General features: G+C 47.0%; 1 protein-coding gene across 6 annotated transcripts; it reads left to right on the top strand.

The window, feature by feature from the left end:
* The first annotated feature begins 5,939 nt into the window (after window positions 1-5,939).
* On the top strand, window positions 5,940-21,400 carry znf318 (zinc finger protein 318). 6 transcript variants are annotated; one of them, XR_015860600.1, is made up of 13 exons: window positions 5,940-6,372; window positions 6,538-6,638; window positions 7,227-7,578; window positions 7,649-7,714; window positions 8,571-9,654; window positions 9,891-9,985; window positions 10,045-10,144; window positions 10,745-11,082; window positions 11,195-11,359; window positions 11,560-11,653; window positions 11,748-11,866; window positions 13,321-16,327; window positions 16,781-21,400. XR_015860600.1 is itself a non-coding variant. In XM_088385780.1 (12 exons), exons 1-12 carry the CDS (start codon window positions 6,121-6,123, stop codon window positions 15,823-15,825), a joined length of 5,265 nt encoding a protein of 1,754 aa, XP_088241906.1. In that variant the 5' UTR covers window positions 5,940-6,120; the 3' UTR covers window positions 15,826-16,504. The 6 variants fall into 6 exon arrangements, 5 of the variants coding, with proteins under 5 accessions (XP_088241906.1, XP_088241905.1, XP_088241904.1 ...); XM_088385780.1 differs by lacking the exon at window positions 16,781-21,400 and having other exon boundaries at window positions 7,227-7,572; window positions 13,321-16,504; XM_088385779.1 differs by lacking the exon at window positions 16,781-21,400 and having other exon boundaries at window positions 11,198-11,359; window positions 13,321-16,504.
* The last annotated feature ends 773 nt before the right edge of the window (window positions 21,401-22,173 follow it).

Here is a 22,173-nt window from a genome sequence, read left to right as displayed (position 1 = left end):
TGCTTAAAATGTTTCTTTTATTTATTTAATATGTGAATATACTTGTCTGCTTATGTACTTTATTCAATGAGGTTTGAGCATATCTGTTTTTGTAGCTACACAGGACTTTTAGTATTTTGACCCCATTTCCTGCAGTCTCCCTTTTTTTGCTAGTGCATCATGGTCTGGAGTAAAATTTGTTGTGGTAATTCTTAGGATAGAGTCGAGGTGTCGGTCCGTTAACCTAAATCTGTGTCCACCTTTCTTTTCCTCGGGCCACTCATTTTAATGGAAGGATTCCTGGGGAAGGTTTGTGGGTGGCATTAGCGTAAAACTGTATCTGAAAGCTCAGCGCGCGAATTACGAGAATGCTGACGTCACAGCCCACACTCGAAATTCGGCACTGATGGAAATAGAGTGCGGAGTGTGCTGGGTCCGTACTACTTAGTACGTACACGCACTTGTGAGTGTGCACAAGCTTTCTGACACGGCTTCCGGGAGTAAATGCGCGGGCGAGCTCTTCCGTATCTATTGGGGAAACATAGTAATTGCAGGAAGAATGACAAAAAAGAAATTTATTAATACAATTTATTCAGGTTTGGCGGGCCAGATTTAACGGCCCCGTGGGCCGGATGTGGCCCGCGGGCCGTAGTCTGCCTATGTCTAGTCCAACCACTACCTTCAGAATCCATCCTCTTATACTACTCTTGAGTGGGTGACTCTGCCTAGCCTGCGTGACACTGTGTGACCTTGCCGTCTTAACTGAAATCAATGCCCATGTGTGTCATGGCCAGTGAAAGCAAGAGACTGCTGCTGAATCATGTGTGGCAAAGACGCTCGTTCTAACAAGGTAATCAAGTAAACAACTTCTTCAACATTCAGGGAGATTCTTCAAGTCGTTACCGCATGGCAACACTGTTGACTCACGAAGGGGTGCCACCGATGTATGGGTCGGCCGACTTGAGCGTCCAATATTCATCCATCCATCCATTTTCTATACCGCTTGTTCCCAAGGGGGTCACAGACGTGCTAGAGCATATCCCAGCAGTCATTGGGCAGTCGGCGGGGGACACCCTGAACTGGTTGCCAGCCAATTGCAGGGCAAACAGAGACAAACAACCATTTGCACTCACACCTAGGGATAATTTGGAGTGCTCAGTCAGCCGAACAACCATGTTTTTGGGATCTGGGAGGAAACCCGAGTGCCCGGAGAAAACCCACGTGGGCATGGGGAGAACATGCAAACCCCACACAGGGAGGGCCAGAAGTGGAATCGGACCCACACCCTCCTAACTGTGAGGTGGACGTGCTAACCAGTTGCTGGATTCTGTCCACAATTTAGGGAGCGCGTTATCTGCGCCTCACGGCAAAAGCCAATCACCTGTTATCCAACTTACTCACTGCGTGCTTGTTTGATTTCTTCAGATTTAGGAAAATGCTAAGACACTGAAGCACAAATTAGACTTACACAGGTTGGTTGAGTTCAATCACAATTCTTGTTCAGACAGCTCTGTTTTCAGGAAAGTACAATACAGCGCTGGGCCCTTCAAGAGCGGAAAGTCTCCATTCAGAAAAGGCAACGTTCAAGGTTCTTTGGTTAGCTTATATCAGCTGCACATGCCAGTGTAGGCCGAGTTTGATGGGTGATGAGTCTTTGGGGTGGGGCAAGTTCGCCATGGGAGTGGGTGCTGGTTATGGGCGATTCAGTGTGTGTGGGGGCTGTTGTCTTCCATCCCGTCTTTCGGCCTTGGCGATCATCTTTGGCCGAGTCCTTGGCTGGCTCCCTCTGGCACCTGCTGGTTTTATCTCCACGTGACCTTCCTGTGAACATTCTTCTCCAATCTTGGACATACACTGTCGTACCTCATTCTTTCTTTGTTAGGCAAAATATTTCCCTCTGTGCAGAGCGTTCAGTAGTAATCAAAAACTGGCGACTAAGCATTAGTCAAAACATAAGATACAATCAAGTAGTGAACGGTCAAGACGACTCTGGCCGTGTCCATGATTTAGAGAAAAACATCAGGCATGCATTACACAGTTCCTTAAGGGTCATTAAGCTATTTAGGCCATATATCAAAAGACATTTGTTATTTCGAAGTGCTCAGAAATATCTATCAGATCATAAAGTTTATAAAAACCTTCCTCATTACACCACTTATCAAAAATGTGTAGTTATATCTTCTTTATTGATTTGGTGTGTAGGTATAATTATATGCTTAAAATGTTTCTTTTATTGATTTAATAAGTGAATATACTTGTCTGCTTATGTACTTTATTCAATGAGGTTTGAGCACATCTGTTTTTGTAGCTAGGCAGGACCTTTTGTATTTCGACCCCATTCCTTCACTCCCTCTGTTGACCTCAGTTTAACTGAGGTCACCAAAATCGTTAATGCCACCAGGGTCCCTCTGTTAGCATACCACGTCCCTCTGTGGAGCCGCTTCAAGTCCCTCTGTGGGGCCGCCAATGAGTGAGAAAAATAAATATAGATAAAATTCATACCCAGACATTTGTAAAAGATGGAGAGTGGAAAGCCAATTGGCCTAGACGACATTCCAGTGAGAGCATGGAACTAGAGATGGCAGGGGAGATTCTTAAAAAGCGAGAAGATTCCCGGAAAGGTGTTGACTTCTATTTTTTATTTCAGACCACGGCGATGCGCAGAACTGTAGTAGCTACAGAGGTGTTGTTATGTTGATTAAGCAAAGCATGAAGTTATCGGAAAGAATGGTAGAAGCGAGGCTTGGAAATCTGTACTGGCCAAAATAAAGGAGAGTGTGGCAGAGATGAAGATGTTGCAGGATATGCAGATGGTTGGTGTGACCGCACAGAAAGATATGGAAACGATTACTCTGCAGTCGTGGCCCCTAACAGGAGCAGCCGAAAGAAGTGGAAGATGAGAAAGAAAATGTGAAAGAAAAATACATGAACAAATAACAAAATACATACATATATATATATATATATAGTACATACATATAGACAGACAGACATCGAACGATTGCCCATTCGGTCACTCAGTCATTCAGTCAGTCACTCAATGAATCACTCAATGAATCACTGAATCAATCACTCAATCAATCAATAAACCAACCAATCAATCAATAAACCAATCAATCAATCAATCAATCAATCAATCAATCAATCAATCACACAGGCGTTAACTAATTTGTAATTGTATTGCAAGCAATTTAAACTCTAATGGAATATGTGGATGTATCAGTTTTATCATGTGTTTTTATTATCTGTATAAGGCACAGGTGTCAAACTCAAGGCCGGGGGCCAGATGCAGCCCGCCACATGATTTTATGCGGCCCACGAAGACAAATTGTACTTCATATTCATGTGTCATTACTCGAATTGCAAATTGTCTTCACTTTTAATAATATTTTATTTTATTTTTAAATATTAGACCAGTTTTTATTTGTCTGATTCGAAAGCGAGTTACTTGTCAGTTTGTTTTGTAGCTTTTACTCTACCGTAATTGCCGGACTATAAACCGCACCGGATTATAAACCGCACCAGCTAAAATTCAGGGATATTTCAGTTTTTTTCTTACATAAGCCGCACCGGACTATAAACCGCACGTGCACACGAGTTTTTTACAAAGAAAGACAGTACATAGAAAGCTTTTTTAACGTTTTAATAACATACTTGAACATGTCTTTCTAAACATGGCCTGTGACGCAGCAGTAGTACCGCAGCCACGCGGAAGTGTGCACGTGAGTTATTAGCAAAGAAAGACTGGACACAGAAAGTTTTTTTAAAGCTTTAATAACATACCTTAACGTTTCTTTCCAAACACTGCCTGTGACACGGCAGTAATACCGCAGCAACACGGAAGTAACACAGCAAAGTCACTGAGACGCGGCAGCAACACAGCAGCAACACGGTAGCACAGCACTAACAGGGCTGGTTAAAAAAAACACACCAGTAAAAGAAAAAAAAGAGCCGTCTTAATCTGCCTCCTGTGCACTGAAACCATCGAAGTCTTCCTCCTTAGTGTCCAATTGGAATAGCGTTAGATATCCTTCGCCTCACACTTTCTGTCTCGCTTTCGTCGTCGGTTTTATGCATTTCTTCGAGTGTGAAGAGGGTCTGTTCATGCTAATCTTATTCATGCACGAAGCGCTAAATTACATTAAACCAGCGAGCGACACGTATAGCTTAAAAGCGGCATCATATGCATTTCTTTTGTCCCCCATAATGACGGTTTGTGTATAAAAGCTTCCTGTCTTTGTGTGAATGGGGGTGTGTGCGTGATGCGCGAAATGTAAACACAAACTAGCGCGTCTTCTTCAGCGCATTATTTCTTCTTCACCTGTCTCACTCTTGCTTCCTGCTAGAGCGCCCCCTGGATGCCGGAGGCCGTAAAAATCCATAAGTACGCCGCGCCGCCGTTTAAGGTTCAAAGTAACCTTCTGAATAAAATGCATTAAAAGTTCACATTCATTACAACTTGTTTTTGGTGAGCAGAATGTCAGAAGAATTGAATTTAAAAGCTGACTGATTGGGTGTTAATACAATGCAGATGGTCCAAACAGCGCCACTGCTTTGTGTAATCTCTGAGTGACATGGCAGAGTAAGAGAAAGGGTTTAGATCACAGGTGTCAAACTCAAGGCCCGGGGGCCAGATAAGGCCCGCCACATCATTCTTTGTGGTCTGCGAAGACAAATTGTGCATCAAATTCGTGTCATTATTAGAATTGCAAATTGTCTTCACTTTTAATAATATCTTTTTTTTTTAAACATTTGACCAGTTTTTACTCGTCTGATTTGAAAATGAGTTATTTGTCAGTTTGTTTTGTAGCTTTTACTGTATATAATAGTGTTAAGAGTAAAAGTGATCAAGTCATCACAAAAATCACGAAAAAAATCTTATATAAGCCGCACCTGACTATAAGCCGCAGGGTCCAAAATTTTGGAAAAAAGTCGCGGCTTATAGTCCGGAAATTACGGTACATAATATGAGGTGCTCACACATTTATTTGGGTATGACAGTCATACCGGTCCTCCGAAAGAAGCTATGACTACACTGCGGCCCGTGAACAAATGAGTTTGACCCCACTGGTACAAGGGATAGCCTTCTCATCGATCAATCCCGTATCTTAAATCATGCTTTTCCTCCTTTGAAGCGACTATGTACTTCAAACCCAAACGGCACCATTTTATAGGGAAAAAACTTGTTGAATCTATTTGTTTTCGACATAATACTTCCGCAATCATCTTAAATTTGTTCAGTTTATCAATCCCTTCCATTGTTTATCCTGCAAATGAATCACGTGAATAATGTGTTATTCAAACTTTAACGTTCATAATTTGTTATAATAATAATAATGTTCCCAATTTGTTTGGAGTCTGTATGTTATTGTTCTAATTTTTTACATTTAATACACTCCCACCTATTTGATCCTATCTTGTGAAGGTCTACAGTTTATTATAAGCTATTTTGAAACTCTTCACACATGTTACCAGGCTTTGGCTCCATCTCATGATGTTGTCTCCCATTCACTTCATTTCTGCCGAGCTGCTTCTTCTCCTCCGTCCAGCATGTTGAAGACTTAAAAACCCTCAAATCTGAAAACACTTAAAATCTCACCATTCCCCCCTTTGTTTTTTTTTTTGTTGTTTTTGTTTTTCTACCTCCCCCTTTTGACACATTCTAAAAAATGTGTCACAGTGCCTCCACCGAGCCGCCGTCTCATATTCATCACTTTTAAAACTTGTCAGGATTTTACCAATCGAAGACCGCTATATTCTTCATGCACTAAATAGTTAAATTGAGAATATATAGTCTTTTGGTAGTTACTATTAGCGTAGCGAGCATCAAAAAGAAAATGATCGGGTAAAGGATTCTACTGCTTAGTTCCCGGGTGAAATGACTGCACGCAGCCCTGCTTTTGAAAGAGATTTCCGATGGTGACCGGTAGGTGGCGGTGATGCATCTGAATGCTGCGGGCCAACTGCCACTAAAAGAAAAAGAAGGAGGAGGCTGGCTAGCCTAGTATGCATCGCATTGTCAAAACGAACCTTTAGCTTCCGCCTGTGTTTTGTTGGCTCCACTTTTCAGCACAAAGCCGTGCGCAAGAACCGGTAGCGTCTGTTGCTTTCGGTTCGATCGTTGTTAGTTCTCGTCGAAACATGTTCCGCGGTCAGCCTCCGCCGAGGGGCTCTTATGGGCCGCCTTTCGACAACCGCGGCCCGCCGCCGCCGCGGCTGTACCCGCATCCGAGAGGCGATGAGCGAAATCGGCCCAGATCACCGTACCACTCGGACTACCACTACCGCGGACACTCCGACTACCATCGCCCTCCGCCGCACCGCAGCTACTATCCTCCCGCTTCAACAGAACACCGAGGCGGGCAGCACCGCTCCGCTGCTCCGCCGCGGGAGGTCAGAGCAATCAAATACACACACGCGCAACTTTCGGTTTTGAACACGAGTGGCTTGTTCCGGGGCTTGGCTCGGTAGCGGGACGGGGAGATCAAAGAAATCTCGAGTTTTTTGCAGTGTTCAACGAAAATAGTTTATCGGACGTGATGACAAACTTGTTTGCAGAGGTCGCCGTCTCCTTGCCATCGTCTTCCCGTTGACCACAAACTCGTCATCACGGTGGGCAACGAGCTGACCAGCTCCACGACTCCACGTCAGCACGACAGGTCCGAACTTCTTATTCGCTCATAAACCTACGTAGCAATGTGACAACGTTTCTCATAAATGACAGTCTAGCTGGAACGGCCACATCGCTTGTTACCGCATCAAACTCCCCCTTAATGGTGACTGCGAGCTAGTAAGGAACGAGTGAAGGATTGCCGATTCACATGCGTGAATCATTGTGCATTGCCAATCCTTCACTCCCCAGATTTTCCCAAAATATCAAAAGCCTTTCATATCTGGAAACAGGCCATACCGACCGCTTGGGCTACCAGAACCGCAGACACCCCGTGGCAGCATGCTCAGTGGTAAAGTGGCATTCTCCCAACCAAGAGGTTGGTGGTTTGATCCCCAGCCATATGTATGTCTCGATCATATTACACGCACCATAATCTTGTTTATGTACAAAAGCCTCAACAACCTCAGCGAATGAATAACTCATCAGTGGTCATCCTTTAATGGTTTTGTTTTGGAGAATATTTTAAGCGTGCTGTCACATGTTTTGGAGAAAATCCCTCAAACATGTCACTCAGAGACTGATTGCCCACCATGGAAATGGAGGATGTCAACATTGGCTGTGTGTGTCGCCACAGAGACAGAAGTCCGGACCGCAGTTGCGTCCGCAGCAGAAGTGGCGCAAGAAGCAAGAGCCGCCATCGCAGCCAGCGGCGCAGTAAGTCTCGGTCCACGTCCAGAGGGCGCAGTCGAGGACGGGTGTCCAGCCGGGCCTCAAGCCGGGCCCCAAGCCGGGCCCCAAGCCGGGCCAGCAGTCACAGCAGGAAGCGCAGCAGCAGCTCCAGCAGCAGCTCCAGCAGCCCCCGTGCCAAACCTTTCAGTGAACTGGAAGTGGCCCGTCGCAGGAAGGAGCAGGAAGAATTGTTGTGTCTGCCCACCAAGTCCATCCTCAAGAAACGCTCCGACTACGAGCACTCACCGTTGGTGAGGGTGCGTTCCTTCCGATGACCACATTGAACACATTGAATATACCCATTGAACGCGCCCTGGTCCTTTTCAGGTGGCTCGGTGGTGCACTGGTTCGATTCCACCCTGTGTGGAGTTTGCATGTTCTCCCCGTGCCTGCGTGGGTTTCCTCCGGGAATTCTGGTTTCCTCCCACCTCCCTAAAACAAGGCTGATTGAGCACTCCAAATTGCCCATAAGTGCGAATTGTTGTTCATCTCTGTGTGCCCTGCGATTGGCTGGCCCAGTTTAGGGTGTCCTCCCGCCTACGATGACTGCTGGGATAGGCTCCAGCACACCCGCCACCCCTGCGGGAAAAAGTGGTGCAGAAGATGGATGGATGGTCCTTTCCAAAGAACCCAAAAGTACCTCGACAGAAGCTAACTGGCTTTGTAGTAAACTCAGTCACATCGGCACATTGAATCGCTCTGTGCTGAAGAAGGCGACTGTTCAAGTTGCGATTGCTTTGAAGCTTGAGTGGTGCAGTGAAAGTGAGCGGTGTTGCCTCATGCGCGTTCACCCGGCCAGCATGGCCTCCTTAAGCTGGCGAGAACCATAAGAACATTTCCACAGCTTGCGACTTGAAGCGACTTTTTCAATCCCATCCTTTGTCACTTGGTCCTGTTTTAAGCTGCGCCGTAGCCCTGTTGCTTTGCTAACATCTTTTTTTCTCACGAACTGCGCAACTGGTGACATTTGCAACCAAAAGGAGGCTTCAGAAACTTGAGCTGACCACAGCGCACTTTGGAGTTTGCGCTTTGGCTTGTTAGGCAATTAAACGATTTGAGTTGTCCGTGGCAGCTGCGGGCGCGGCAGCACTCGCCAAGCAAGTTTCACGTCCCAATGCCGGGAGGGCCTTTTGTATTTGGGACTGTGCCAAAGGACGCCGACTGCAATTTGGTGCCAATAGTTCTGGTGCCAGTCCCCAAGCCGTCTTTGTTCACGAGGTGACTTTGTGTGTGCGTTTGTGTTGTTCAGACTTGTGACTCGGGCCTGTCTCACGTAGCGGAGGAGCTCCTGCGGGCCGTTAAAGGAATGGATTCGGCCGCCGTGGCGTCTGTGTTGAACGAGCTGCGGTCCGACCCGCAGATGTCGCAGCGGGCCGACTTCAACGCAGAAATCAAGGAGATCCTGAATTTGCTGGACCTGGCGGCGGTGGCCCAAGAAGCCAAGAGTTTGGCCACTGATATTGACGACGAGGAGAAGTTCCTGTATGGAGACTCGGCAGAACCCGGGATAGTGGTTCCGCCCGAGCCACTCCAGAACCACGCCTTTGATTTGTACGGTGATGTCACGGAGGACGTTCTCTACGACGATCTGCTGCCGGCCACCATACCTACGGTGGTCTCGCCTCCCATTGGTGGCGAGGTCTGTACGGATTGGACCCCCTCGGCTCACGCCTCCGTTTCCCATGCTTCCGAACCGCCGCCAGACGAGGAGAACGATCAGCAGGCACTGGAAGACTACCAGAAGCTTCAGAACCTCTTGAAGACCATCGGCTTGGATCTGGGTGTGACAGAGATCAGCAAACTGGCTGCTAGGACCAAGGAGCGCTTGCATGGAAATAAGACACCCAAGCGACGGCGTCCACGTTACTCCTCCGGCAGCTCTGACGAAGGTCACAGCAGGCGCAGCCGCAGCTCAGATGAGGAAGAGGAGGACCACGACAAACGGGTCCGCCACGCCAGACGTGCAGGCAGTTGGAGCAAAGATGTCGGCAGCGCTATAAGTGAGGCGCCACAGCAAACGGCCGCCATTGACACCGCAGCCCCTTTGTCGGCAACGCCCGTCCCTGCGCCCATGCCCGTCCCTCCCTCCTACCCGCCCTCGCATGCTCCAGGTATGCTGGCGCCCAGCTATCTGTCGCTGGACTACGGCCAGTACGGGAACTTCCAGCCGTACGCGCAACCGCGGTGGCCCCCGCCTTTGTATCCGCCCCCAAGCTTGCCGCCGACACCCGGCGCCACCAACTTCCCGCCGACGCCCGGTGCCAACAACTTAATGCAAGCTCTGCCGTACCATGCAGCTGAGCCCCAGCCGTCGCCACTTCCTGAGGTTAAAGGTCAGTCAGTGTCCGCTTAGCTGAGGGCTGGTTTTCGGTTTGATTGGATGACAAGTAAATCTCGGAAGGGAAAAAGCAACGAGTGAAACTTGTCACTGAGTGGAAATGTCCCTGTTGTTTGCTTTTGTTTCTGTGGGGGCGGGCATCAATTTAAAGATAAATGTCATCCGGGGCCTTTAATTGCATCCCCAGCATGGCCCGTGACCCTTGAAGGGTGACCTTGGCTTGTTGTTCAGGTGCCGTCAAGACTCCTTGGGTCTCCGGGAAGGGAGCGGTACCGGCTTTCTGTCAGGTGTCAGAGCAGGAGAACAATGAAAGCCAGAAGCAGAAGGTTGGTGCCCTTTCTCCCCTTGCCATCGCCAAGAGTCTTGCCGATGACCTGGTTTTCAGGTTCTGGAGGAGCGGGAGAACCTGAGACAGGAGCGAGAGCAGCGCATGAAAAAGAAGGAGTACCTCCTGAAGGAACTGGAGCGACTCCGCAAGCAGCAAGGTAGCGCATGCACGCACACCAGCGGAAGTGTCCGTCATGATGTATACTTGTGGGCACCTCAAAGGGCAGATGTCAACTGGCTTGAAGGGTGGACTGCATTAGGACCGACGGTGCTGTGGCATGAAGGTAGTCAGCCAAGCAGATTCTGGATTAGGACCGTGTATGATGACCTTTAGGTCAGCGTTGGCTGTTTATTTCGGAGTGGAGCTTTGCTAATAGTTAGTTGAGCCAGCCAGCCAGCGAGGCGAGACGTCATCCTGAGTGGCGGCAGCAAGCTAATAACCCACTTGGCACATGCGTTGCTCGGAACGCTTGTTTTCTTCTTCCTCCCGTTCGTCTTCCCAGCCTTATTTTGGCGCATTACACTGGACCGAAAATCGCGCTCAGGAATTTGCCCCCAATTCTAAGTGATCACCGTGCGTTTCGGTCTGCTCAGTGTTGGCATCTACGCTGTTTGAGTCATCTACACGTGGCCTGTCCGACATGCGTTTTGACATGACTGACAGTTCCTGCTGCTTTGCAGCCAGCGCGCCTCTCAAGATATTGCATTGCGACAACCGACTGAGTGGCGTTTTTGTTGTTGTTTTTTTGTGCTTTCAGGCGAGCTGCTGAGGAAGAAGCGTCGCCAGAAGGATGGTCACAAAGATCCGCTCCTACAGGAGATCAGCCTCCTGCAGGAGGACATCATGATGCAGATCTCCAATCTGCGCAAGGAGCACGAGGTGGCCGAGAAGAAGCGCAGTGAGATCGATAAGGTGGCGCTCATCCTGGGGCTCGGACCATCTGACTGTCCCCGTTCGACATCCCGGGTGGCGCAGGAAGGCCACGCGCTGGCCAGTCCCGGTATAAGTAGGCCGCGCATGCAGCACAGTCCAGAGCGCCAACAAGATGGCGAGGGCCAACAAAATGATGCTGGCGACGGTGGCATCTCCCTGAAGGTACAAACAAATCAACAAGCTCTTCATGGAACACTTCAAAACAACACTTGAATATTGTGATCAAACTTTTTGCCATCACAGCAATGCTCACAATCACATGTTTATTTCTTAGCAGGATGTGTCAGAAGCAAACCGGCGACTGCTCATTCCCGCATCTCCGCCCCCTGAGCCCTTTGAGTACTACGACGCTGGGAACCATTGGTGCAAAAGCTGTAACCTCACCTCGGGATCCATGTTCGATTTTTTTAACCACCTGCATAGCAAAACCCACCGCAAGGTTTGCCATGCTTGACCTCAGTCGTTAATTCTGTCAGATTTCCGGATGTCGTCTGTTGGGCCAAACTCTAGGCTTATCTGAATTTTGCCGGGTTTTTAAGTTTTGTTTTTCCCTCCGTCTCCCTGTCTTTTTAACATCTCGTGACCAAACTTGCCCTTTTTGCCAGTTTCAAGCTGATTTTGCCTCCGGGTCTTTTCCAGACTCTGGACCCTTACGAGCGCCCGTGGGCCTCCTCGCCCACCCAAGCAGCGAAGAAAGCGCAGACGGAAGAGAAGCTAATGAAACCGGCCAAAGGTACCGCATGTCTATCATCTGGTAATGCGTGCGTTTGGGACGTCTTGAGGTTCCTGGTGGACTCTGTCACATTTATTGTGGTGCTATCTTGCAGGTTCTGAGTTCTTATTTCCTGTGCGCGGATTTTTCTGTTTGCTGTGTGAAAAGTTCTTTGGAGACGCAATCTGCGCAGAAGAGCATGTCACCACTCACGACCACAACGACAACTACAAGGTATTGAACAGCCGCCTGTGTTGCCTCCTGTGACAGCAACTCTTCGAGTTTGACCTGGCACGTTAGCTTTAACTTTGGCATTGGGCAGAATCCTCATATGTCCAAAAGCATCACTTTGCGGGGGACCCCCAAAATGGCAGCTTTGTTCAATCGTTAGCATTGCGCAAGCCACGCTTTAGATTGGTCAATCATTTGTAAAAGTAACACCCACATGTGTTGACTGACCAAAAGTATCAATTTTTGAAACAAATACAGTAATCTCTCAATGTATCGCGCTTCATTTATCGCAGCTTCAGTACATCGCAGATTTTTTTCCAAATTAAAAAAATAAAGCAAAATTTCAAAATAAAACTTCTAAATTTTTGGAATTATGGCACGAAAGTTTCCCACACGCCAGCAGAAGGCAGGGAGTGCACACACAATTGCAGTACCTTGTTATAAAAAAAGTTGTTATAATAAGAGAACTCAAAACATATTTACAGTATTGTACCTTTTTATGAAAAAATTATAATAGTAAAAGAGTTCTAAAAACAGATTTACAGTATGTACACTTGTACCTTGTTATAAAAAAGTTGTTATAATAGAAGAGTTCTAAAAATATATTTACAGTATGTATACTTTAGCTACATCTACATATGTTACGCACACGCACACACACACACACACACACACACACACACACGTATCATATTTATATTATTTATACATTATTTTCTGTATGTCATTTATACTACGTATTACTATATTATTTACATGTTTGAAACTGTTATTTAATGTTCTAATGGTAACATATGCACTTATATGGTTTAATATAAGTTTATTGATACACAAAAATGAGAGGGTGACACTACTTCGCAGATTTTCGCATATTGCGGGTGGTCTTGGAACCAATTATCCACGATAAACGAGGGATTACTGTATGATATGTGACTTGTGAGGCTTTGGCCCGAGGCCGGAGATAAGAGCCACGTGTAAAGCGTGTTGGAGTGTCTTTCACCCTAACCCAGGCGTTGGGAACCTATGGCTCGCGAGCCAGATACGGCTCTTTTGGTGACCTTATTAAAGATAATACATTAGTACACTAAAAAAATCGTTGGTCTTAATGAAAATACATGCATTTAATTGTGTCTAGCCTATCGTTTTTTTTTTAAATGGTATGGCTCTCACAGGAAATTATTTGTAAAAAATGGGCATGTATGGCTCTGTCCGCCAAAAAGGTTCCTGACCCCTGCCCTAACCCTCAAGCAAAGCAAGCAAGGTGGCCGCTCCTGCTTCTCGTCGTCAGCTATATTGCATGTGGTTGTTGTCGAGGTGACACATTTGCTGGCATCTTTCTCATTGGCCCAATTCCATTCTGCACTGAATTCAGAACATCTGAGTTCACACTAATCCACAGTCTGTCGTTGGGAATCTTTGACATTTACATTTTTTTCTTCTCTCATCCACTTGTTCAGAAAAAAATGCACAAGAATCCCCTGTATGAGCAGAGAAGGAATCTGGATCGCCAAGCTGGGCTGGCCTCCAACCAGACAGGCAAAAAACGTAAACATGAAGAAGACAAGGGTGAGAAAACCAAAGGCAAAAAGGAGAGAAAAGGTGAAAAGGACTTTGGCACAGAGGGTGCCTCATCCAAAGCTGGTCAGGAGGAAGAGAGAGCCAAAGTGTTGAAGAGGGAAAATGATCTTCAAACTATGAGGATGTCTTGTTATGCCAGGATAGAAGAGGAGGACAAATTGAGATCCAAGAAGAAAAGTGACAAGTGCCATTGGGCTGTAGAGGAAGAGGAGAGGCCCAATTGGAGGAGAGATGAGCAAGAACGACACAAACAAAGCCAAGAAGGACGTCAGTATTGGAATCACAACCAGGAAGAAGAGCAGTACGAGCGCCGGCCACAACATGACGACAGACACAAGTTAGACAAACACCAGCGTGAACAAGACAAGGAGAAGAATGCGCAAAGTGCCTCAGAGCAAGTGGAAGCTGTGCTCAAGCCCTACCACCCGCCCAAAGTCATCTGCGGACCCAGTCTGGCCATGAGAGCCAAACTACTCAAGCAGAACCCGGACACCGCAAAGCTGCCAGCGACCATCGGAAAGTTCACCTGGAAGAAACGGGAGAACCAGCTAGCTAAAGATGCCCAGAAAGCGGCTGCCGAGTTCATCAAGGACGACCAACGAGATGCCAATGACGACTCGTTTGCAAAGTCTGTGGCCTTCGCTAAGGAAATTGCGCAAAAGTTATCTGGTACTGACAGCTCAATGGCGCCGCGGGTATCGAGTGGCGCCAACCCGTCGCCAGTGCCTGCCGACTTTTCAGCCCCTCCTGCAGCTCAGAGGAGAAAGTGCACTGTGATAAAACCCGCAGCTCTTAGCACCGGCAGCCCCTTCATAGTTCGTCAGGGCTCACCCATACCGGACAGAGCCATTTTTCCTCCTCTTGAGAGACTGCCGGAAACCAAGCGCGACACTCTCAATTCAGCCGCTTCCAAAATCGAGTCCCAGCCTGGCCAACTTGTGTCTCAGTCTCACTATTTGTCTGATCCCAGAGCAGCGTTCCCGGCATCGAGTCCCACCCTCGCATTTGTCAGACCAGTGCCGACCACATTCCATTCTGCACCGTCGGGCTTGGGCTCATCCTTACCTAGGTCAAGTTCTACCCTAGGCGTTGTTAGACCAGCCCCGCCTCGGTTCCCTTCGACCCCATCGGACACCAGCTCTTTACCTGGGTCAAATCCAGCCTCGTCAGCGAGCAAACCAACTCCACCCATGTCAAGGCCTGGGGTTTACTGGGCCATTCCCCCGCCTTCGAGGCCTGAAGTTAACTCGGCCACTCCCCCGCCTTCGAGGCCTGAGGTTAAGCCTGAGGTTAACTCAGCCACTCCCCTGCCATCGAGACCCGAGGTTAAGCCTGAGGTTAACTCGGCCACTCCCCTGACTTTGAGGCCTGAGGTTAACTGGGCCACTCCCCTGCCTTCGAGGCCTGTTAATCCGGCTCCCCAAGTGTTGCAATTTGTTCAGTCAACTGTTGAAGTGGAAATGGTGGACATGGAGCCGGATGTGGCCGCTCCCGGTGTCCCAGAGAGTGAGCAGACTCGCATGGTATTTGTCAAACCACCGCCCCCCTTCAGCATGGTGGATGGCGCTCATAAGTCTGACAAACCAAAAACTAACCTGGCTGCTGCTAAAGCCCAGGATTTATTTGGTATCTTCTACAGTTCAAAGGACAAGACGGGACCCTTGTCCTTGTTAAAGTCAGGGGTAGTAGACATAAGTGAGACCCACAAAGGTCCATTTATCACTGAACCAGTGGCGCATTCTGCAGCCCAACCTTCAAATGAATCTCCTCAGCCAGATTCCGTACTGCCAGAAAGCCTCCAACTGCAGTCCGAATCAGAGCTCCTAATCAAATCAGTTTGGTCTTTGCAGACCACCCCCGAGCAAGCACCTGAGGGAGTTCTGCTTGACACTTGTGTTGCGAGTCCACATGGAGAGGGTCCTGAAAGCACGCCAGCACATGCGGCGCAAACTCAGCATGTTAAAACTTGTGAAGCCAAACCAGATGATGAAAACCCAAGGAGCTTTCCAGAACCACGCCGTGAAACATCGGCCAAGCTCAAATCTATTCTCGCTCCTAGAATGCCAGGGAAAACTGCAAAAAAGAGATCTCCTCCATCCTCCCATGTCCCCATCCGACAAACCCGATCCCAAACCAGGCTGCATCATCTCGAGCAGACCGTAGAAGATGCTGACCACAAGCTCTCAGAGTCTCTAGGAGACGCCGAGCCAGACCTCTCAGATTCTCCAGCTGACGCTGACCTCAAACTTTCAGGGTCTGCAGGAGATGCTGACCAGAAACTCTCAAAGTCTGCAGGAGACGCTGACCCCAAGTTCTCTGAGTCTGAGGGAGATGCTGACCGAAATATCTCAGAGTCTGCCCAAGATGTTGACCAAAAACTCTGAGTCTGCCTAAGATGCTGACCCGAAGCTCTTCGAGTCTGTAGGAGATTCTGAACAGAAGCTCTTGGAGTCTGTAGGGGATTCTGACCAGAAGCCCTCAGATTCTATTGGCCCAAAGCCAGTCTGCAGGAAATTCTGACCAGAAACCCTCAGATTCTGCTGAAGCCATTGGAGTCCCCAGGAGATGCTAAACCAAAGCTCCCTGGGACACCTGAAAATGACGAGACAATATTAATCTCCACTCTTCTGGACTCCTTGCTAATGTCAACCTAGAGTAGGAGGAGACACGAGGGAGGCTCTCATTTGAAGGCTTTGTTCGTCAACATTCTTTTGGTTTTTCATCTGAGAATTCAAGACTTGGATAACATGTTCTTCTCTGTTATACAGGGATTGGTCCCGTACCTAGAGTACCACGTAACAAAAAAAGAAAAAAAAACATCATTCCAAGATTACAAACAAAAGGATTTTTTTTCCTAATTTCTTTTCCTGGCTGAACATTTGTGAGGTAAAGTACGCTTTTGTATTCAACTTCAGTCGTACTGTTAGTATATTTGCGTAGGTGGTCTTCCGCTTTGAACAATGATGGACTGGTGCTTGCAAACTTAGTCTAGGAAATCCATAACATTTGGTTCCCTCTGCTTGTCTTGTGCAACCATGTTTTAATAAAAGTTACTTTGGGACACTTTTTCTCCTGTCCTTTTTAAAAATCAATGACAGTTTAGTTGTAGTATGCATCAATCAACTATAGGTCACAGAAATGAAAAAAGTCACAAATGAATGAGTACTATTGGTTAATATAGAGTAAGTGTTTGTAATTGTAGCTCCATCATAGAAGATGACCAATGAGTTGTCCATTATTTCTCATTTTAACAAAGTGACATTTGAGCTCTGACGGACATCATTGCTGTGCACTTGAGTTGCTTGATGTAGTTTAGTTTACGCTGCTGACAATCTTCAGGTTGAAGGTGTTTCTTGGAGGAGGCCTTGTCGTTCCACTGAGGTGGCCAATCGCAAAAGGGCGTCCACGGGGCGCAAAGCAGTTGTGGACGTTGGTGGCCAATGAGGTGACTGCACTGTGAAGAGGAAAGTGACCGAGTGCCGAGCCCGCAGAACAAGCAGAATGCCCAACCGAATCAAGAAAGATAAGTCAAAGTCTGCTTTATTGTCAATTTCTTCACATGTCAAGACACACAAAGAGATCGAAATTGCGTTTCCTACTGTCCCTCGGTGACAAGACATATTACATATTATATTATATTATCATATATTATATTATATTATATTATATTATATTATATTATATTATATTATATTATATTATATTATATTATATTATATTATATTATATTATATAGGTCCACGGACAACGAAACATTCAAGTAAACAATACAAAAACTAAAGACAAGAAGGCATATACAATGAATAATAAGAGAAATGCATAAATAATAAATAAATAAGAGCAATGTGGTTCAAATGGAGCAATTGTGCATACAGCACACAGTCAGGATAGAGCGCAAAAGTACAGGAGGAGTAGTGCAAGGCAGCCAACGTGGCCCAAAAGGCTAGGACGTTATGCAGCCGAGGGTGGAAGGGGGAGAGAGTTCAGGATCCTAACAGCCTGGAGTATGAAGCTGTTGGTGAGTCTGGTGGTGCGGGAGCGCAGGCTTCTGTATCTCTTCTCAGAGGGCAGTAGATCAAACAAAGTGTGAGCGGGGTGACTCACATCTCTCACAATCGTGGTCGCCTTGCATGTGAGATGGGAGGTATAAATGTCCTTCAGGGAGGGGAGTGAAACACCAATAATCCTACCAGCTTTGTTCACTATGCGCTGCATGTTGTAGTCAGTGCAGCTTCCACACCACACAGTGATACAACTGGAGAGGACGCTCTCAATGGTGCCACGGTAGAATGTGGTCATGATGGCTGGTGGAGCACTTGCTCGCCTGAGTTTCCGCAGGAAGTACAGGCGGCGCTGAGCTTTCTTCGCCAGTGATACAGTGTTGATGGTCCAGGAGAGGTCTTCACTGATGTGCATCCCCAGGAATCTGGTGCTGCTCACTCTCTCCACCACAGCTCCGTCGATGGTCAGTGGCAGGTGTTGGGTGTGACCCTTCCGGAAGTCAACAACAATCTCCTTGGTCTTGCTGATGTTCAGCAGGAGGTTGTTGTCCCTGCACCATGTGGTGATAAGGTGAGAGGGCTTAGCTCAGATATGGGCAATTTATGGCCCGCGGGCCATATCCGGCCCACGGGGCCGTTTAATCCGGCCCACCAAACCTGAATAAATTTTATTATTAAACTTTTTTTGGGGGGGGGTTGTTTTCCCTGCAATTACTATGTTTCCTCAATAGATGGGGAAGCGCCCACCCGCGCATTTACTCCCGGAAGCCGAGTCAGAAAGCTCGTGCACACTCACAAGTGCGTGTACGTACTAAGTAGTACTCCGCACTCTATTTCCATCAGTGTCAATTTTCGAGTGTGGGCTGTGACGTCAACATTCTCGTAATTCGCGCGCTGAGCTTTTAGATACAGTTTTACGCTAATGCCACCCACAAACCTTCCCCTGGAATCCTTCCATTAAAATGAGTGGCCCGAGGAAAAGAAAGGAGGACACTGAGTGCCGAGTGTTTAAAAAAAGAGTGGACAATTTGGCTCGACCTACGTGTGTGAGCACATGTTCAGCCACATGAATGTTAACAAAGCCCGTCACAGATGTAGGTAAACGGACCGACACCTCGACTCTATTCTAAGAATTACCACAACAAATTTTACTCCAGACCATGATGCATTAGCAAAAAAGGGAGACCAACAATAATATGGATTTCGTTATTACTTTATTTAGATGTATTCTTTCACTGATTCTTCAAGATGATGTATTTGGTCAAAATGTTTGCCGTTTGATGTGATTTTGCCTCATTAGATAGACATATTTCATAAATCTGACCTGCAGGCGCTGAAGTGATGGAAACTATTATTCATAATAACAGTGTCGTATTTAATGAGAATCACTGATAGTAGTTTTTTGGTTAAATATTTTTTTAATGCTGTTGATAAATGCATTTGTTTTCAAAAAGCTTTTTTTGAATATCCATGCTTTACTACCTACTAAAAGTACAAACCTTTTATACAATGACCTTTACATGTCATTTCTATTACTTACCACAAACACTACATCTATCTGCTCCTGGTTCGCCGCCCCGGTCAAGATTTAGAACCAAATTCGGCCCGCCAGTCAAAAAGTTTGCCCACCCCTGGGTTAGACCTTCCACAATCTCAGTGAAAAAGGCTCCACGGCCATGTCTCGACCATTCTGGCATACGTTATAGTTCAACTGAGAATGCAGCTTCCTGGGAATTACTATGAGCATATTGAGCATTAGAGATAAAGAACTGGGAAAATAGAACAACCCGTTCAGCGTCACTGTGACCGTGTGCGTTGAAGTCGATAGGGTAGCAGTTCCCTTACTTGACTCAGGTCAGGATGCAAAGGCTTTTGGAAAATGATCTGTGCCTTTACGTTGCTGCTTCATCTCCACACTGACGCCACTCGCATAAAAGCACACACATCAAGAGCAAAGGTCAAACGAGATTTATTTAAACGTTTAAAAAAAACTAATTCAGATGTAAAGCTGCTGTTTGAGCCAAGACAAGAAGACTGCAGATGGCATTATTGGGAGGCGGCGGTGGCACTGATTTCCTCAGGCCACTTCTCCAGAAAGTCATGCAGGTTCCCATTGAACACATCCATTCCTTTGTGCGACAAATGCACTCCATCGGGTTGGTAGAGGCCCGTGTTGGCCCCGCAGCGGATGTTGTCGTGGGTCAGAGACATGCCGCCCACCTCTGCAATAATGTTGTGGATGCGGCGGTTGACTGTGCTTCGGACCAGATCCACTTCGTGGGCGTCAGCTGAGTGACGCCACGCCCGACAGGGGAGGATCTGGGACCAAACCAGGACGCAGTACGGGAAGGCAGACCCATACATCGGTGGCACCCCTTCGTGAGTCAACACAGTGTTGCCATGCGGTAATGACTTGAAGAATCCCCCTGAATGTTGAAGAAGTGGTTTACTTGATTACCTTGTTAGAACGAGCGTCTTTGGCACACATGATTGTGCAGCAGTCTCTTGCTTTCACTGGCCATGGCACACATGGGCATTGATTTCAGTTAAGACTGCAAGGTCACACAGTGTCACGCAGGCTAGGCAGAGTCACCCACTCAAGAGTAGTATAGGAGGATGGATTCTGAAGGTAGTGGTTGGACCAGACATAGGCAGACTACGGCCCGCGGGCCACATCCGGCCCACGGGGCCGTTAAATCCGGCCCGCCAAACCTGAGTAAATTGTATTAACTTATTTTTGGTCGTTCTTCCTGCAATTACTATGTTTCCCCAATAGATAGGGAAGAGCCCGCCAGCGCATTTACTCCCGGAAGCCGTGTCAGAAAGCTTGTGCACACTCACAAGTGCGTGTACGTACTAAGTAGTACGGACCCAGCACACTCCGCACTCTATTTCCATCAGTGCCGAATTTCGAGTGTGGGCTGTGACGTCAGCATTCTCGTAATTCGCGCGCTGAGCTTTCAGATACAGTTTTACGCTAATGCCACCCACAAACCTTCCCCAGGAATCCTTCCATTAAAATGAGTGGCCCGAGGAAAAGAAAGGTGGACACAGATTTAGGTTAACGGACCGACACCTCGGCTCTATCCTAAGAATTACCACAACAAATTTTACTCCAGACCATGATGCACTAGCAAAAAAAGGAAGACCAACAATACTATTGATTTCTTTATTACTTTATTTAGATGTGTTCTTTCACTGATTCTTCAAGATGATGTATTTGGTAAAATTGTTTGCCGTTTGATGTGATTTCGTCTCATTAGATAAAACATATTTCATAAATCTGACCCGCAGGCGCTGAAGTGATAGAAACTATTATTCATAATAACAGTGTCGTATTTAATGAGAATCACTGATAGTAGTTTTTTGGTTAAATATTTTTTTAATGCTGTTGATAAATCATTTGTTTTCAAAAAGCTTTTTTTGAATATCCATGCTTTACTACCTAGTAAAAGTAAAAACCTTTTAAGCAATGACCTTTACATGTCATTTCTATTACTTCACAGAAATACTGCAAGTCAAAAGGTTTGCCCACCCCTGGCTTAGCTCATGTTGCTTTCGAAGTGCTTGTGTCTTTAGCGGCTAACAAAGCTAGCTGCTACTCCTTGCCCGCCCGCCATTGCCTCACTCACACCGGTGCGGAACGGCTGCGGCACTGTCTTGAATAGAAAGCATTGGAGTTGATGAGTCAACTCACACTGGCTGCGGCGCGCCAGTGGAACGTTGCCGTCGTTCGCTTGCTGACCGCAAGTCTTCGATTTTTCCCGGACGCCGGTGTACGAGGCTAATCAGGTATATTTAAAACGTTTAGCAAACTCGTTTTTCCTTTTAATTCACGAAAAATCACATCTACAACCTACAGACAGATCAATTTCATCTAACTACACAGCTTGGCATGAGTTGAACATTTGAAAGGCGAAAAAAGAGTTCGAAATGAATAGAACATGACCAAACAAAACCCTAACAAAACGTGCTTAACCATGGTAGAAGAGCCAAAGTCCCAGAAATAATGTCCAGAAAACGTATCAATGTTAAATAATGGATGGGTATTGTTTACAAATAGCTCTCTTTTAATAACGTAAACTCAGCGCTTAAGCGTGCACCCCCCTACCCCCACCCCGGCGATCTTGTGGCCGAGATTCCCAGAGACGCAACGCATTTGATTGCCATCGGTGTGAGTTGCAGTGCACTGGCATTCCTTCCGTGGAGAAACCGCACTGCAGCCGTTCCGCGCCCAGTTTGTGGCTAATTGCATTTACTCGGGTGTTCGGATGGCCTGTTTTGTAATTGCGGAAAAGTCAATGTAATTCAAATACAGTGGGAGAACAAGTATTTGATACACTGCTGATTTTTCAGCTTTCCCCACTTGCAAAGCATGTAGAAGTCTGTAATTTCTATCATAGGTACTCTTCAACTGTGAGTGATGGAAGTTCTTGACCAGGTTTGCACACACTGCAGCAGGGATTTTGGCCCACTCCTCCATACAGATCTCCTCCAGAGCCTTCAGGTTTCGGGGCTGTCGCTGGGCCACACGGACTTCAAGCTCCCTCCAAAGATTCTCTCATGGATTCAGGTCTGGAGACTGGCTCGGCCACTCCAGGACCTTGAGATGTTTCCTATGGAGCCACTGGTTAGTTGCCCTGGCTGTGTGTTTTGGGTCGTTGTCATGCTGGAAGACCCAGCCGTGACCCATCTTCAATGCTCTTACTGAGGGAAGGAGCTTGTTGGCCA

The sequence above is a fragment of the Syngnathus floridae genome, chromosome 9 (assembly GCF_059516105.1).
Source record: "Syngnathus floridae isolate MCC-2025c chromosome 9, RoL_Sflo_1.0, whole genome shotgun sequence".
NCBI classification, from domain to species: Eukaryota; Metazoa; Chordata; class Actinopteri; order Syngnathiformes; family Syngnathidae; genus Syngnathus; species Syngnathus floridae.
Note: the sequence above shows the minus strand (reverse complement) of the source record. Positions and strands in the feature narration are given on the sequence as shown.